This window comes from Haliotis asinina, chromosome 14, assembly GCF_037392515.1.
Source record: "Haliotis asinina isolate JCU_RB_2024 chromosome 14, JCU_Hal_asi_v2, whole genome shotgun sequence".
Lineage (NCBI taxonomy): Eukaryota > Metazoa > Mollusca > Gastropoda > Lepetellida > Haliotidae > Haliotis > Haliotis asinina.
Genome location: NC_090293.1, coordinates 36221418 through 36239472, shown reverse-complemented (window position 1 = coordinate 36239472; position 18055 = coordinate 36221418). Strand labels below are relative to the sequence as shown.

At 40.1% G+C, this 18055-nt stretch overlaps 1 protein-coding gene across 3 annotated transcripts; it reads right to left on the bottom strand.

The window, feature by feature from the left end:
• Nucleotides 1-5094: 5094 nt before the first annotated feature.
• LOC137261753 (ETS homologous factor-like) lies at nucleotides 5095-17248 on the bottom strand. Of its 3 annotated transcripts, none has more exons than XM_067799539.1 (8): nucleotides 17134-17248; nucleotides 15666-15748; nucleotides 15232-15351; nucleotides 14833-14940; nucleotides 14430-14567; nucleotides 12755-12859; nucleotides 8529-8724; nucleotides 5095-7324 (listed from the first exon to the last, which is right to left on the bottom strand). In XM_067799539.1, exons 2-8 carry the CDS (start codon nucleotides 15721-15723, stop codon nucleotides 7213-7215), a joined length of 837 nt encoding a protein of 278 aa, XP_067655640.1. In that variant the 5' UTR covers nucleotides 15724-15748; nucleotides 17134-17248; the 3' UTR covers nucleotides 5095-7212. The 3 variants fall into 3 exon arrangements, with proteins under 3 accessions (XP_067655640.1, XP_067655639.1, XP_067655641.1); XM_067799538.1 differs by lacking the exon at nucleotides 17134-17248 and adding an exon at nucleotides 16169-16225; XM_067799540.1 differs by lacking the exon at nucleotides 17134-17248 and adding an exon at nucleotides 16169-16225 and having other exon boundaries at nucleotides 8619-8724.
• Between the last annotated feature and the right edge of the window lie 807 nt (nucleotides 17249-18055).

Here is an 18055-nt window from a genome sequence, read left to right as displayed (position 1 = left end):
GATGAAACACATTGTCACACTGACTATCACTATAACGGGCATATTGATGTAGAACCGCAACACTGTAAGAATATAATGTGTTTACAACCAAACATGCTCATACTACAGAAAGATTCGTTTCTTTGGGCTCAAACTGTAACAAGTCCAAATTTCGTCAATCAGTCTGAAATGATGAAGCGTAATATGTTCCTGACGAACACTCAAAAAGACATCATAACATTACTGGCTTCTACTACATAGACATAACTCTTCTGATGAAAATACTCATTTTGCCACATGTGAACTGCCTGCAGCTACATATTCGTATCAATCGATTTTTATTAATGGTGATGATTTTACTTTGTAATGCTTCCGATAGTGCAAAGACATGGTAGTTTAGTCTTGAGTAAACTAATCATCATTTCTCAAGTTATACGTCATGTGCGGTCTGTTGATATTGATTCCACTGTTAATGTATGTTAAAAAAAAACAACTTGCACACACGGTGCACACAAATAAATATCGTCATACTGTGGCAGGCTACCCTAGCTCTACCGATAGTCAGCTTCCTTATTGCAATGAGAGCAACGTTTCGGAGTAGGTACAATATAATACCGTTGTCAAGCAAGTGTTTGGACCTACTCAGTGAAGTCGCACCAATTGCAATGAGGATGTTGACTACATGTGGGTTTTCTACACATCTTCCAACTTGGCTCTCAAAGCCCTGTGACAGAATGTCCTGACAGGGGCTCTGAACTTGTTATGATCGTGGATGCAGGTGTTTCCAGGTGCGATGAACCGAGAGTTACAGAATGATACTATATTTCTGTCTAAAGTGTAAAACATTCGTAAAACCTTAAGATGGACAAAACACATTGCTTAGAACCTATACATTTTACTACATTTTAACAATATCCTGTCCTGGTGGGTAACGATTTTTTATACCGATATAAATCTTTGGGTTTGATACTAACTATACTGTCCTTAACATTCTATCAATATAATGTAATCTCCATTCATCGGTATATTTTAGCGTATGTAGGACACATGGTCAGTGAGGCCTCAACACCAACATATGGTACAGCGGCGGATATGTGTGCTCATGCTGCATGTAGGAACGTCACACACTTGAGTTGGATCTGTGAATATTTGTTGGAAGATCAGTTGATCTCCAATGACTTATTAGTGTCCATCTTATTGATTCTCATATAGTTATGACTTGCTTCATTTGATTAATTTGCTAGTGAACGAGCGTCGTCGCGTCTACAACACAAGGAGGCTTTGCGAACGATTGGCAGGATGTAAACTTAATTGGCAGTGCTCTGGAGTAGCATGCCTGTGCTGGAGCCAAGACCTCTCCATGGAGCGCAAGGAAGCGTCAGTACACAATACTACTTGGAACGACATACTGACACCTTTTGTTCTAGGTCGATATTTGCATCATCCACTATGTTTGCAGTGGAGATTTATCGGAACGAATATCGGCACGGAGATTATGAAGGATGCCTTTGCATTGAAGACGACAACAACAATGCTGACCCTCGTAGCATGAAACTTGATAGAAAGCCATAAACGTCAACTTTCCATTTTCCCAATGTTATCCAATCTAATCGTGGTTTTAGATCGCCGGTGGTTTAACATCTACTGTTACACTTCAGTACCGACTAATATGTTCCCTGTGCGTTTATCATATCCACTCAAACGTTTCAGTCAAGACAGTGAAGTAGTAATGGCGGATATAATCGACATCGAAACCGGACTCCCGAGATAAATTGGCATGTTTTGTACATGGCAGGTGGGAGCGTCACACTCCAGTTCAGCTGGCGACTCATATTGTCCCAGTGTCTATATATTGGATCATGTATATGGGAATAATTGACAGCTTTCTGTTCTGTCGTGAAACATGCGCGATCATGTTAACGATGGAGATACCTAACATGATAAACACGGTTACTGAAACATCTCCATGATTTTGGGGGTATTTGTTCTAGAAAGCTGAGAAAGCGGATGTTTCCCACGTTTGCTTTTGCGATCAACTGCCACTTCGCCACACGGATGTGCAAAAACAAGATCTCCCTGTTGAACAGGATGTTCTGTCACCATGCTTGTCCACAACATCAGTGGGCAAATACAATTTACTGTCGAAGTCCATTGTTGAATAAGGGGTTTGAAAGATACCCTCGCCCAAATTTCTTGTTAATCTCATAAAGTTAATTGTATCCACGTCTTTTGGACTTATGTTAAAGGCAAAAATTAATTTCTTATTGTAACACTGATAGTGATATGTCAAGCTGTGTCGGCTTGAATGTCGGCTTTAAATATGTGTGGAAGTATATGGTTTCTATTATCTAAACTGACTAGCAAAAGAAAGTACACAGGTGTAATTGTTGATGCAATACCACATTTATGACCTAAGTAGTAAAATTAATGAAGAACACTGATTGTGAATAGAAATAGAACAGAGCAGAAATATCGGGAATCACTCGACAAAATTTTCAACAGAAAATGCCAAGATTGACATCGGCGGAACGACAACGGACCACAGGAATGTCATAAATGGGTGCTTCCAACAGCATACTGCAAGGGCATTGGGTTGCACAAGACACTCCATAACTCGGCTATTTAACCGTGTCAATATAACAGGCCAGCCATGCGATCAACCCAGAAGTGAACATCCCAAGAGGTTGCTGCGGGTTATATACCTACGCAACCGGATGTTAACGGTGATATCATCAGCAGCCACATCATTGGGTCATTGAGTGGGCCGATTCATTATGACAAAACTACAGGTATATGGGGCTACCGACATCTGCCTAGAATGGCCGTAGGAACCATCTGCAGTGGTTATCACAACATCGCTGTTTATTGTTGCAATGAAACTTTCATTGTACCTACTCTTACTTAAAGTTTCTTCTGAACAGAAGTTATGACCCTACCCTTACCCACAGTTAGATAAGGGCATTATTTGCTTTGTTAAAATCCGGCGACAAGAACTACCTTGATAATTATCGTGATATATCCCTCATTGACTTCCTTTGTAAATTAATTATCTATTCTGAACAAAAGATTACAAACCTGGTGCGATTTAAATAATATCATATGTGAATATCAGACTTGTTTCAGGGAAATCTATTATACAACAGACCACATTTTTAAACTTCATGCTGTCATACATAATTATTCATGCAAGAAACAGGGTAGATTTTAGTGTCTTTTTGTCGATTTTTCAAAGCGTTACATACTATAAAACATGATATACTTATAGATACTCTTCATTAGGTTGGATTAGATAGGAAGATTTTAGAAATTAACGCACGTATGTATAATTTACTTTGTGGCTGTGTTAGAACCCCTGAGGAACTTCTTAAACAAAATTCACGTAATATGGGTACCCGCCAGGGATGCATTTTAAGCCCTCAGATGTTTATGATATCTATTAATCATTTATGCTCAATTATGCAAAATGAGGGTGGTAATGAAATACGTATTACTGCTGTTTTCAATAATGTGCATGCCCGTATGTTTGCTGTTGATATTCCGGATCTTTCAGACTCCTGTATTCAACTTGAGGAAAAGAACATAAATGCCCTTGAATTATTTTGCATGAAAACAGGAATGAAAGGAAACCTTAAGAAAGCAAAAGTGGTTGTTTCCAGAAATGGAGGGCCCCTTAGATCTTATGAAAAGTGTTTTTTTAATGGGAACCAAATAGAAACAGTATCTTTTTAAAAATACCTTGGCTGAATATTTCCACCAAAACTCGTTTTGTCCAAGGCACAATTTGGTTGTAAATTAGCATCTCAAGCTAGTGTTATAGTGTCTAATTCAGGGCAGCCATCTTCCAAATACTTAAAAAACAAACAAACTATGTAGCCAGGCCATATGATAATTATTTGGTATTATTTAATCTGTATTCTTAATTTTTATCACTACCACAGCATACAGTGTCTTGTCACCTACCTTGTTCCTCTTTGTTACTTCCATTAATTACTGCATATGAAATTAATGGCCTTTATTGGCCATCCCACTTGGCTGTGTCTGTCATCACATCAACTGTGGAAGGACGTGCTATTGTTTCTCTGTCTGTCCATTGCTCAATCTTTGCCTGTCCAATGTTGCTAATATAAATCTTGTAGTGGACTATTATATATATTAGCAACATACACACTTGTTAATCCATGGCCCTGGTGGAATGTTGCAGAATGTCCCTGCAGATTATTTATATGACCCGCGCAATCAAATATTGGTGTAGATTGTTACACCTTCCTCATGACAGATTACCTTTGCAAAGCCACCTTATGCTTAAACCATTAGATGACAGCGGTATAACAACGTGGGCATCACAAGTTATAAAAGTCTTCTTTTTAATTTTGGTTTCGGATATGTCTGGTTGAGCCAAGTAGACCAAATCTAAAGGTCTAACCTGTATTGAAGATGAAATCCATGTACTGTTCATAGGTGAATCCTATTCACAACTATTTCGAGTATCCTTTAGCAAATCTTATCAAGAATACTAATGAAGACACGGTAAAATATGTGGCCTTGTAATTATTTTATGTTAAAATTAAAGGGTTATTATAAACACGCTTGAATGATGACTGTACCTCTGACTATAACAACTGAATTTCATTTTGAATGTGTTGGGGCCTACGGCCTTCTACTGGAATAAATCTCTCTATCTGTTTATTGTTACAATGTCATTTTGCTTATAAAACATGTGTATTTGCAGTGTGCAACAAATATTTTCCATTTTATTATAAGGTTTTTGTATTTGTATCTAACTGGAAGAAACACAACTTGTGTACTTTATTTTGCATGTCAAAACACAGGATACACATTTTGATTCATGGTTTAAATTTAAAACAAGAGTCATGGTCAAGATTAAAACTCGACCTTGATTGAACACCAAACCTTGACTTTCTTGGAAAGCAAGTATTGTCTAGAATAGACTTAGACACCACACATTTGTCAAATCTGGATCTGGGTACAACCCACTGCTCTAGTCTAGAGTGAGTCAGTATATAATGGTTTGGACCTAGACACCACAACAGATCATGGTCCACAGTACACTGCCCCTATTCAGACAAGCGAAGTCATTCAACAGGACACATTTCATAAAAATATATCTTTTATTCACAACCAAAACAAAATATGTTAAGATCAACAAAATGGCAGTTTCATTTTGGACACCGCCCAGACTGTGCAAATGTATAACATTATGCTGTCTTGGTTTATAGAATATGGAAACATACAAATAAAGCTGAGTAGTCGACTTCTTGGTGTAATCGGTAAAAAAATCAATGTAAAATATAAGGCATACAAAAGAAACAGAAATATGAATGCAAATGTAATTCTTAAACTTCATAATTACTATCGGAAAAAGGAAAGTTTTGTTCCAGTTGAATACTTTGTCACAGGCGGAACATGTCGGCACGTAACTTCACGAGATTCTCTGAATGTGTAACTGATATCGGAATGTGGCTCCTAAAACAACCTTTTTTATAGTGGTCATGAGAGAGAGAACAGTTGGAATGGTTGTGGCAAGGTGAGACCTTCAGGCAAGAGAATGAGACAGAGTATGACGAAGTCAGGACTTGAGATGTTGCAGGTGATAGAAAAGGTAACTCGAGGAGAACAGCGAACAGAGAAAACAGGGTGACCACGCTTACTATGACATTTAGGCGTGTGACAATGTAATAGAGTAAAAGTAATTTATGGTACCAAGGAGCAAACATATTCTGACCTGAATTCATTATGGGTGACAGTATAGAATGAATAGGAATTACAGAACATGGGTGAGTACCATCGATGATGACGATGACGACGACGACGACGACGACGATTGATGCGATTATGGCGATGATGACGAGGATGGGGGAAGGAGGAGGAGGAAATATTCAATTTGAAAGACACAATTTAAATTATATGGATATTTTTGCTACGTCTAAATGAATGTTGGTGAAGTAATTTTCATATTGCGGTTGTTGTCGTACAACATTAATGAAGGAGCAATAACGCTGACTAGCAACACATGGATTAGATACCTCATCACTTAAATATCTCTGGAAATAAGAGAACACAGGTTGGTGGTGCACAGGGAAAAGTATATGCATGAGATCAATCCAAGAGCATTATGTTGTGCAAGATCTATACGTCACGTACAAACTTACGTAACAAACTTTGAAAAGCAATTGTCTTGACTACTAACTTTGAATAGCACCTGTCTTGATCACTAACTCTGAAAAGCAATTGTCTTGACTACTAACTTTGAATAGCACTTGTCTTGATCACTATCTTTGAAAAGCAGTTGTCTTAACTACTAACTTTGAATAGCACCTGTCTTGATCACTAACTCTGAAAAGCAATTGTCTTGACTACTAACTTTGAATAGCAATTGTCTTGACTTTAACTTTGAATAGCACCTATGTCTTCCTGAAACTTTTGACATGATTTATGTATTGAATTCGGCACTTTAGGCGGTAAATGGGGGGCGATATAGATAAAGTTTAATAACGATTTCTACAAAATATTTACCAAGTGAACAATATATATGATACAATGGTTTGGACTCGCTCGTCCTAACGGCAACAACCATTGAGAAAGTTGTAATGATGTTCTTATTCACTTGATATCTAGACTCATACATTCCTACATCTTGTGGAGAGTATTATTAACGTTTAACGTGACTTGTTGCGTTGAGTACATAGCTAAGCGTTTGTTAGACAAAGCAGGAACTAAGCCAATTTATTATAAATGCTTTTAAAAGCAACACCTACACATGTTTAATGCACAGACATCAAAACATTGATAAAAAATATCAAAATACATGTAATATAAAAATTCATCAATACATAGTTGAGCACCGGGGTATAAGTTTAGCACTATTTAAATATTTACAAAAAACAATATTACTTTAGAAATATGCAATCTTTCGTTGAAGAAACAGCATGCACAACATGGAATCTCTTCATCTCAAACTTTGTGTTGCACAACATGGAATCTCTTCATCTCAAACTTTGTGTTGCACAACTACAAGAACCAGGTAGTTGTGCAACAAGCCTCAAAATGGAACAGTAACATAAAGACACATTTCACAGAAAATTCAAACGTTTGGCTACATAATGTATTATACTTTAGAGAATTTATAATCAAACTTCTCTAACTGGTTCAACATAAGTTACATCATCTATCAACAGGGGATATATATATTTATATATATATTAACATAGCTGCCTATGAAGGCGTACACATCCCAGTCTGCTGCCAGCCCGTCGAGTTTGGTCCAAACTTGTACACCAGCTTCTTACCAAACACTGGTTGCAAAATTTTCCGATGGTAGTAGTATCTGTAAAAAAGACAGCATTATTACACAAAAACGAAGTCATTGATGGTTGAGGATAATGTAACGGAATTCTCTAATTCAGCATGATATGGCACGAGTGAATGTGAAGGGAAATAGGTTAACTGTTAAAAGAAACTTGAGTGTTCTCTGTTCATCACAACAGTTTGGACTTTTAACACATTCCATAAAACGAATGCATAGCACCGCCAGACCACAACCTACTGACCACTACATTTAAAAAGAAATGGCATATGACGAAACGTTACACATATATACTTCGATTACAACATTATATGTATTGAACACAAACAAATACTTGCGTATGTATATACACCCAACTCAATAACGAAAACACGACGCACTCAATCGCAATTGCGAATCGCTAAAAATATTTCAATGAGATTTCATCTTGTTTGTGGATTTTGTACTTTTTGTGGCCGTTCACCTCACTCTGCATTCCCCGTCTTACGCGACGCTCGCCATCCGCACACCCCCTTTACATAAGTAGGTCAGGGAGCCGGGTAGAGAATACCCCCGCTAGTGCACTTGTAATCGGCATTATTTGCAAACACAGCGGACGCTTACTGGTTGAGTGTGACACAAGAAGCTTGGCGACAGATCTCGGTCAGCGTAACCTGAACACCGATCAGCTGATTATTGTTGTAAATGCTATACACTAACACCGTGTCTTCACTAGTGAAATAAGATATCACAGAAATGTCCGTGTGGAGCGGGGCTTGTTGATATCTAGTCTGAACATAGTGCAAGGCGGAACACTTCCGCAGATGAATTACCTGACCACACACTGACTATAACCTTCATTTTACAACTATGTATCCCATATGAGAATTACGGATGACGGAAGGAGCACTTTTTCTTGAAATCGCAAGGTGTTCTGTGGAAATTTCAAGATAGATTATTAGTTGAAATTTCACGATAAAGATTTTGAAACTAACTCTGATGTTGTAGATGACAAGCTAACATCATATTTCAACTTGTAGATTCGTCAAAATTTCAGCTTACATATCTTGGCCCGAAAAAGATTCTTACACACCACACATATTGCACTGGCATTGTATATCTCTGGAAGTTAATGAAAACTGTCGGAACACCGGGTTCAACATTATGTTGTGTTTATATGTTGTATTGTATAATGGCTGTGTTACTAACAAAAACCCGGAGATGTCGCAACAGTTAATATGTATACCTCATAGCTCGGCTCAGCTTCTCATAGGTCATGTCCAAGTTGTTCTTTCTCTTTCCCCACATCTTGGCAATGGCCCTAGAATTGACCAACCTGAACATTCCCTTCTCTCTATCCACCCATTCTATGTGTGACGGGTTGAAGTTGGCGTCAAGCAAAAGCCGCAAGATGAACTCCCACAGCCTCTCTGCACGGGGCACTGTCAAACAGATGGATACATTAGGGTTACACGGGGTACTGTCAAACAGATGGAGACATTAGGGTTACACGGAGTACTGTCAAACAGATGGAGACATTAGGGTTACACGGAGTACTGTCAAACAGATGGAGACATATTAGGGTTACACGGAGTACTGTCAAACAGATGGAGACATATTAGGGTTACACGGAGTACTGTCAAACAGATGGATACATTAGGGTTACACGGAGTACTGTCAAACAGATGGAGACATTAGGGTTACACGGAGTACTGTCAAACAGATGGAGACATTAAGGTTACACGGAGTACTGTCAAACAGATGGAGACATTAGGGTTACACGGAGTACTGTCAAACAGATGGAGACATTAGGGTTACACGGAGTACTGTCAAACAGATGGAGACATATTAGGGTTACACGGAGTACTGTCAAACAGATGGATACATTAGCGTTACACGGAGTACTGTCAAACAGATGGAGACATTAGGGTTACAAGGAGCACTGTCAAACAGATGGATACATTAGGGTTACACTGGGCACTGTCAAACAGATGGAGACGTTAGGGTTACACGGAGTACTGTCAAACAGATGGAGACATTAGGGTTACATGGAGTACTGTCAAACAGATGGAGACATTAGGGTTACACGGAGTACTGTCAAACAGATGGAGACATTAGGGTTACACGGAGTACTGTCAAACAGATGGAGACATTAAGGTTACACGGAGTACTGTCAAACAGATGGAGACATTAGGGTTACACGGAGTACTGTCAAACAGATGGAGACATTAGGGTTACAAGGAGCACTGTCAAACAGATGGAGACATTAGGGTTACACGGAGTACTGTCAAACAGATGGAGACATATTAGGGTTACACGGAGTACTGTCAAACAGATGGATACATTAGCGTTACACGGAGTACTGTCAAACAGATGGAGACATTAGGGCTACACGGAGCACTGTCAAACAGATGGATACATTAGGGTTACACTGGGCACTGTCAAACAGATGGAGACATTAGGGTTACACGGAGTACTGTCAAACAGACGGAGACATTAGGGTTACATGGAGTACTGCCAAACAGATGGAGACATTAGGGTTACACTGGGCACTGTCAAACAGATGGAGACATTAGGGTTACACGGAGTACTGTCAAACAGATGGATACATTAGGGTTACACTGGGTACTGTCAAACAGATGGAGACATTAGGGTTACACGGAGTACTGTCAAACAGATGGAGACATTAGGGTTACACGGAGTACTGTCAAACAGATGGAGACATTAAGGTTACACGGAGTACTGTCAAACAGATGGAGACATTAGGGTTACACGGAGTACTGTCAAACAGATGGAGACATTAGGGTTACAAGGAGCACTGTCAAACAGATGGAGACATTAGGGTTACACGGAGTACTGTCAAACAGATGGAGACATATTAGGGTTACACGGAGTACTGTCAAACAGATGGATACATTAGCGTTACACGGAGTACTGTCAAACAGATGGAGACATTAGGGCTACACGGAGCACTGTCAAACAGATGGATACATTAGGGTTACACTGGGCACTGTCAAACAGATGGAGACATTAGGGTTACACGGAGTACTGTCAAACAGACGGAGACATTAGGGTTACATGGAGTACTGCCAAACAGATGGATACATTAGGGTTACACTGGGCACTGTCAAACAGATGGAGACGTTAGGGTTACACGGAGTACTGTCAAACAGATGGAGACATTAGGGTTACATGGAGTACTGTCAAACAGATGGAGACATTAGGGTTACACGGAGTACTGTCAAACAGATGGAGACATTAGGGTTACACGGAGTACTGTCAAACAGATGGAGACATTAAGGTTACACGGAGTACTGTCAAACAGATGGAGACATTAGGGTTACACGGAGTACTGTCAAACAGATGGAGACATTAGGGTTACACGGAGTACTGTCAAACAGATGGAGACATATTAGGGTTACACGGAGTACTGTCAAACAGATGGATACATTAGCGTTACACGGAGTACTGTCAAACAGATGGAGACATTAGGGCTACACGGAGCACTGTCAAACAGATGGATACATTAGGGTTACACTGGGCACTGTCAAACAGATGGAGACATTAGGGTTACACGGAGTACTGTCAAACAGACGGAGACATTAGGGTTACATGGAGTACTGCCAAACAGATGGAGACATTAGGGTTACACTGGGCACTGTCAAACAGATGGAGACATTAGGGTTACACGGAGTACTGTCAAACAGATGGATACATTAGGGTTACACTGGGTACTGTCAAACAGATGGAGACATTAGGGTTACATGGAGTACTGTCAAACAGATGGAGACATTAGGGTTACACGGAGTACTGTCAAACAGATGGAGACATTAGGGTTACACTGGGCACTGTCAAACAGATGGAGACATTAGGGTTACACGGAGTACTGTCAAACAGATGGATACACTAGGGTTACACGGAGTACTGTCAAACAGATGGAGACATTAGGGCTACACGGAGCACTGTCAAACAGATGGAGACATTAGGGTTACACTGGGCACTGTCAAACAGATGGAGACATTGGGATTACACGGAGTACTGTCAAACAGATAGAGACATATTAGGGTTACACTGGGCACTGTCAAACAGATGGAGACATATTAGGGTTACACTGGGCACTGTCAAACAGATGGCGACATTTGGGTTACACGGAGTACTGTCAAACAGATAGAGACATTAGGGTTACACGGGGAACTGTCAAATAGATGGAGAAGTTACAATTCATCCATGTTACCGCCTTACGTCGAGCGGGGAGACCTGTCTTGTTGGATACACCCTGGGTGGGTGGTTACTGCTTTCATAACTCGTTGTAACGATTTATGTTCTTATCAAGTCCTGAGGTCACTTGTTAGAATATGTAATGGATTTAACTGAGCTGTGGGATTGTTTAGGTGGCCATTTAGAGTTTAGAAAATAGTTATCAAACTAATATACAGTATCAGGCAACATAAAATAACAGGATGTTATGACACCCGTCACGTTCACATGAACTGAAGGCATCTCGCTTCAGCAAACCCCTTCCCTTTGGAAAACATCTGACTGTTTCAAGTATCTATCGTTTCCCACAACTTACACAACTGAACATGAGGCACGTTTCGTCTTAAACTCGCGAATGTTGAGAATGGAATAAGTTAGATTTCACGTCGCAGCTTGTTCGCAATCTGTGTTTTGACATATTCCAAAATATCACACATTTTTGTACAACGTCATAATTGAAAATAATGTGACTAAGATATTTACTGAATAAAACATTCGTTCAGTAGAAGCAGTCAAGCAAAACTCAAAACGGTCCTTTGAGTGTCACTGTTAATAAGTTTTCTATCAGAACAAAGGAGTTTGACAATCTCAATCTCACATTCCCACAGCCACTGGCGCAATCGTCTCGCAGTGACAACAGCCTTTACTTGTATTTCAATGCACAGACGCTAATCAATATTTCTACAGGAGACCTCTTTATTTCCCTCGGTTATGGACCAGCGATGCGGTTAAACATAAGCAACAATAACATCACTTGACAAAAGCTGTGATTATAATAGCACACGTGTCTGCGGCTGTTAATTGAAGACGCCGTAACGTTAGTATAGCCAGCCGGTTTGAGAGTTTTTGATCGTTCAGTTTATGATTTATGTAAATTTAGCGACGCGAAACCATGATGTTTATGGTGACGCTGAAGGTCCCGACAAGCCAAAATCTAGCGTTATTTGGTAACATTCCTTCATCGTTGTTCCGTAAGAGACCAGAGATCCGTGAAGATTTGTTTTTATTCTAATTATTTGTATTATGCAGCTGTTTTCGTACTACAATAATGGATCGACCTTTTTGTAATCTATGGCGGAGTGCTGAAAAACGGTTACGAAATAGCCACTAATTAAATCAAATGATAACATTATACATGTTTGCACATGTAACAGCAACGTTCACCTTTTAAATAACATATTAATAAACAAAAGGAAACAGGATTTAAAGTCTTACATCTCTTGTTCCTGGAGGTGCCCTGTGCGCGTCTCGGGGGCTGAGTACAGAAGACAGTTTCTTCCATGCCTGTGTGTGTGACGACAGCAACGTTAGATGTATAACCTGTAAACAAATATACAAAACATGAACTCATAAACAAACAATATAGCTTTATAACTGGTAATAAGAATGTTTTCTGGCGCTGTGTAATTAGTCTCCCACCCAATTTTACTCCCACCCGTCCACACGCTCGCGAACGAACGCAAACATACATCGCGTGCTCCCATTAGGCGCTATTTCGTCATATACCCCGTACGTATATACTTGCACACAGAAAATTAGTTTTTGTTGACAGGTACTAGAATATCAGTGTTGAAATATGCTCTTTGTTATTTAGAAAGACTAATATAGTAATGAAATCGCTCCTTGTCCCATCCATTTAACGTGTTTACCGGCCAAGTCTTTAATTGTGTTTATAAGATTTTGGACATTCAATTATTATGACAAAAGAACTTTAATTTTGTTTTAAAATAAGACGTGACCAGACCCACACCTTACGGAGTTGGTTGTAATGGTAAAGAATGCGACGGGGTTGTGTGAGTTAAGCAAACCCGAAGGTGCAGGGGTGAATAGTCGAGAAACCTAATCAAGAAGAAGCTGTAGGTTGACTGACTATCTGAGTTTGGTTTTACGCTGTTTTTAGCAATATTCCCGCTACAGCAGCAGGAGGACACCAGAGATCGGCTTCACATATGGTACCCGTATAGAGATTCGAATCCGGGTCTTTGGCGTGACGAGCCAACACTTAAACCACTTGGCTACCCCATCGCTCCTGTATTTTGAAATCACGCCCATTTTGTTCAGGCTCGTGCCTATTGCGCGGTAATAACAGTGGCTACTTAGCTCCAGTACAAAGCGAAAGTATTACAGTAACACATAGTACAGGACGTCCAAGCTAATACGCCCATATCTGCCTGACTTCCTACACCTCTACCGTCTTGTAAACCACTGCAGTATTCAAAACACATTCAGGTCTATTCAGAGCTAACAATGCTGAGATAATTCCAAATCAAATGTGTATTCCTTTAAAAAGGAAACACGTAGTTAACGCAACACGCTCTATGTTCTACTCGTGGGATTGATTCAACAGTCGGCGTGAATATGTCGAACACAGTCACGTTCATTTACTTCTTGCTGACACTTGACAGGGAGGTAACTATGAAATGCTCGCACTAAGTACAATCCTATCTATTTAGCGAAGACTTCATCTCGTGTCAGTTCTAAACACGCTTACATGTGTATGATCAAAAGTATTTAGATGTAACGTGTCTAGCGTGCTTTATGAGATAATTGTGGTAAAAACGCAAAACCTTCGAAACGTTAATAATGCAAACACAATTTTCGCGTCTTAATATCTGGACACAAGTTAACCTTTTCGGATAGTGTTTCAATCATGATATGGTTTTATAGTTGTCATAATACTGTCCATAGCCATCTCAAAATAATCGAAGTAACAACGAACCATCCTGACACTTTTTTATGCCTTTTTGAACTACATGAGCATTATGAGACAGTACTATCGGCATCGGGACAGATGTGTCAGAATAAAGAAGGTCCAGTTTGGGAATAGCAATATTTTCTGACGTGATATATTCAGCACGTATGTGCGTGCTGAAAGATATCTGACACTCACAGTTATTGGCATCAAACTTGTCCTCTGGATCAATACTGTAGCGATGCCTTCCAAAGACAGCATACACTTGATCTTCCAGCGTCTCTATCCTCATAGGTTCACTGCCCCGGTGGTGTACTCTCGACAGGTGTCTCTCAGCTGTAATACATGATCACGTTGTTCTTCAAAATACAAAACATACGGTACTTTCGTTTATGCATATTCTAACTGTCTTAATATTTTCAGTATGACCACTAAACTGGTTTTACCATGGTATCTTTGCATTAACTACAGGAAGCTGAGTGATTGAGCCAGACTGATAACCCTACATTTCATCATTCTCATCGTTTATATAAGTCAGCACGTTTCAACAGTTGACTACTCACAGGTCGCTTGGTCGGATGTGACTGGTGTATTGGCTTACCTTCTGGGTGGGGGTCGACATAGTGCATACACGAACTGTCCACGGGAGCGAGGGGGGTGTACTCTTGGGCTGGGTCGCTCACGAGGCACCCATTGTACGTCACCTCCACTGGAATAAATGACTTCAAAATGAACTAAAATATTCTATTATAAGCGAAAAAAAACCTCGTAAAACAGTAATTGCTGAGGAGATGTGTTCTGCCATGTAATCGTATTTCAAGGTCATGCTAGAATTAACATAGACACAACGAAAATATGACAATTTCATCGAAAACACGTGAACCATCGTTCACAACAGTAGTACACCCTGTACGTTTAAAGAGATTTAGAAACTACAAGTTGGATAAAAGTAAGACATTCCCGCTGTTTTAGAGTCCAAGTTATGCATGAAGGTATTTACCTGGATTGTTGCCGAACCAGTGGTTGGCGGTGTCGTCGTCAGACACCAGGGGTGAGTGTTGGGGGGACCCCGAAGAAGACGCAGGGGACGACACATCGGACGAATAGTCGTAAGTGTAATCTGTAAGCAATGTTGTGATATAGAAGTGCCATATTACCATCACGTTTCTGTCCCTGGATAGACCGCACGTTCCTAAGTTACAGAGGAAAACAAGCGATCTATATACCATTAGTTCGTAGTGTTTAACTCTACGGTGTAGCTGAGAGAAAGCACCCCTTCTGTCTCAACTGGAGCACACGCGAGTCGGAGATCTGTCCAGCTCATTACGTTTGGCATTTTAGCACCAAGGCGGTTTGCATGGTTTTAAGCTAGAAGGTAATTGTCTAGGACGCAGTGAAGCACCACCTTTACGTTTCTAGTGTTGAGGCACTCACCATATCGGGGCTGATGGTACGGAATCGGCATATGGTCCACGTATGCTGCCTGAGCCATGCTGAATACGTCTTCTATCCTGGTTCTAGTACAAAGGAAAACAATTAACACCGCATAATATTATCAAACTTCCTTACCGTATTTGTTCCACTCACTCCTTCGCTCTGACGAGTTTCACCTGTGTATGTCAGGATCCGCTCTGACACATTTCTCATCCACATAAGTGGATATCAGTAATACAACAAACAGACTATCCTTATTCTTCTATAAAAAATAAAAAGGCAAAAAATCATACGATGCAATTTTGTAATTTTTTTGTCTCGAAAAGATCAAACTGCAAAGTGTATCTGGTGCACGCATGGTACGGCATTATCGAAGTCTTATACCCGAGTCTTGGTCGTAACGTTGAAAAATCTCAGTTATAATGCATTACACACGGTGCACGGAGTACTTATTAACGCCATCATCAGTTCACGTGTGTGGACGTCCTAACGCCAATACGTACCCGCAGTGCAAGCTCCCAACTACACACAAGTACCCGTGCCTACAACGGCCTCCAAATACCACCGTAAGCAGAACGTGCACCTCTAATTAATAGTCGTTTGAAACCCCGCCCCCCGACCAATCATATTCCTAGATTTAAATATGTCACGTGATGATGTGTAATGGAAATTCCCATATTGTCTGTACTTGAGACGCCTCCATAGGAATCGCAAGTGAAGTTGTGAGTTAAAATTGTGACACACTACGATAGGCCATTCCACAACCACCCTGCAGGCATCCCCCTCCCCCTGACATCTGCAGCCCTGACCCCTAGGTCTAACGTGGCGTCTGACGCTTGCATACCGCAAGTTGAACGAGCACACGGACGGCCACGCTTGACGTCGCCCCTTTGACTCGACGTCTCTTAAGGCCTTGCTATAGGACAATTGTAATGCTGAATAAATTGGATACCGTTAGTCTCATAACTGTAATTTCTTTACTACGTTGCAATTCAGCGCTTGCAGTGCATCCATTAAGGTCATATATCAGTTCAGTTGAGATTGTAGTGAATGTATAAAAAGCCTTAATAATTCTGCGCCTCTGGTCTCACAAACAGAAACAGCACAACTACCGCCATTAACACCATCACCATTACTACTGTTACTTTTACTTCCATTATTGCCACCGCTGCTGTTACTGTCACTAATAATACTTATATCACTACATGTATTTGTATTTCCACTGCTACAATAACTATAGTTGCTTCAGAATTGACACAATTAATTGACCCCACACAGATATTTACACTGTCACCAGAGCAATATTACGTCTTGGTAGAATACCAACAACAGATGCAGACTCACTGTAACATGTTCCCAAATCTTCGATGTTTTCTAAAGTCTGGATTGGTTAACATGCTACACAGGTAGGATACCCAGAGCAGAGCGAGCCCCTAACACTGGTTGTGACCCGCACATTCACACCTACCTGCCATTTTGAAACACTTTGGTTTTTGACGGACAAGAGTTGGTAATTCATGTGTTTTCGCTACACCTCCTTGGACAGTGGTCACTTCTGCATCCAGACACATCGCTACGAAATCCTGAAACCAAATGAAATAGTCAGTCATTTCTCTGTAGCCGAATATATAGGAATAATTATAAATGCCAGGAAAACTGACGAGGAAAAGATGGAACACGGATATCAAACTACAGGGAAAAACGACTATCAGTGACGATAAAGTCATCACTTCCATCTCGCAATTTTCCTGATAAAGCCTTTAAATAAAATTGTAAAATATCAAAAGTCACAAAATATGGTGAAATATTACAGACTTAGAGAGGACTAAAATTTCTGCATATGTGGTACCATTTTAAGACTGACTAAACTCCATTAAGGTGTGGGTAAGTAAAGTTACTACTATGACTCTCATCCAGTTTCTATGGAATATATTAAACGTGATGTTACAGTTGTTTAAAAAATATACTGTTTTCGTGTCGTCCATCTTCCAGTTGGCTTGGTTTCTATTACACAATTACGATTATTGCCATAACCGTAGTGAAACCATATAAGGAAGTAAGTCTCACGTAAATTATGCCAGTTTGAGATTTTCAGAGTTCAGCTACAAAGACCACACACACACAGGCACGCATACACACACACGCGCACACACACACACACACACACACACACACACACACACACTGACAAACACAACCATCCACCCCCACAACGGGTATAGCTATATCAAAACGTATATTGATGTTCATATACTGAGTTTAATTCAGCGATCACTAAAAGACACGATCGCTGGTTTGCACGTTATTTGATGTGTTTTTGGTCTTCATTGCGAAAATACAGTGCCATGTTTTTCCCTAATCATATCTGTCTAACATTTATTGTACAACCA

Bases quoted from the DNA above. Each gene is read 5' to 3' on its own strand.
- LOC137261753 (XM_067799539.1), bottom strand. From the start codon at position 15,723: ATGGCTCAGGCAGCATACGTGGACCATATGCCGATTCCGTACCATCAG. The intron at 15,352-15,665 runs GTGAGTGCCTCA...CATTGCTTACAG, and splicing joins GTACCATCAGCCCCGATATG to ATTACACTTACGACTATTCG. The intron at 12,860-14,429 runs GTGAGTGTCAGA...ATTTGTTTACAG, and splicing joins CAAGTTTGATGCCAATAACT to GTTATACATCTAACGTTGCT.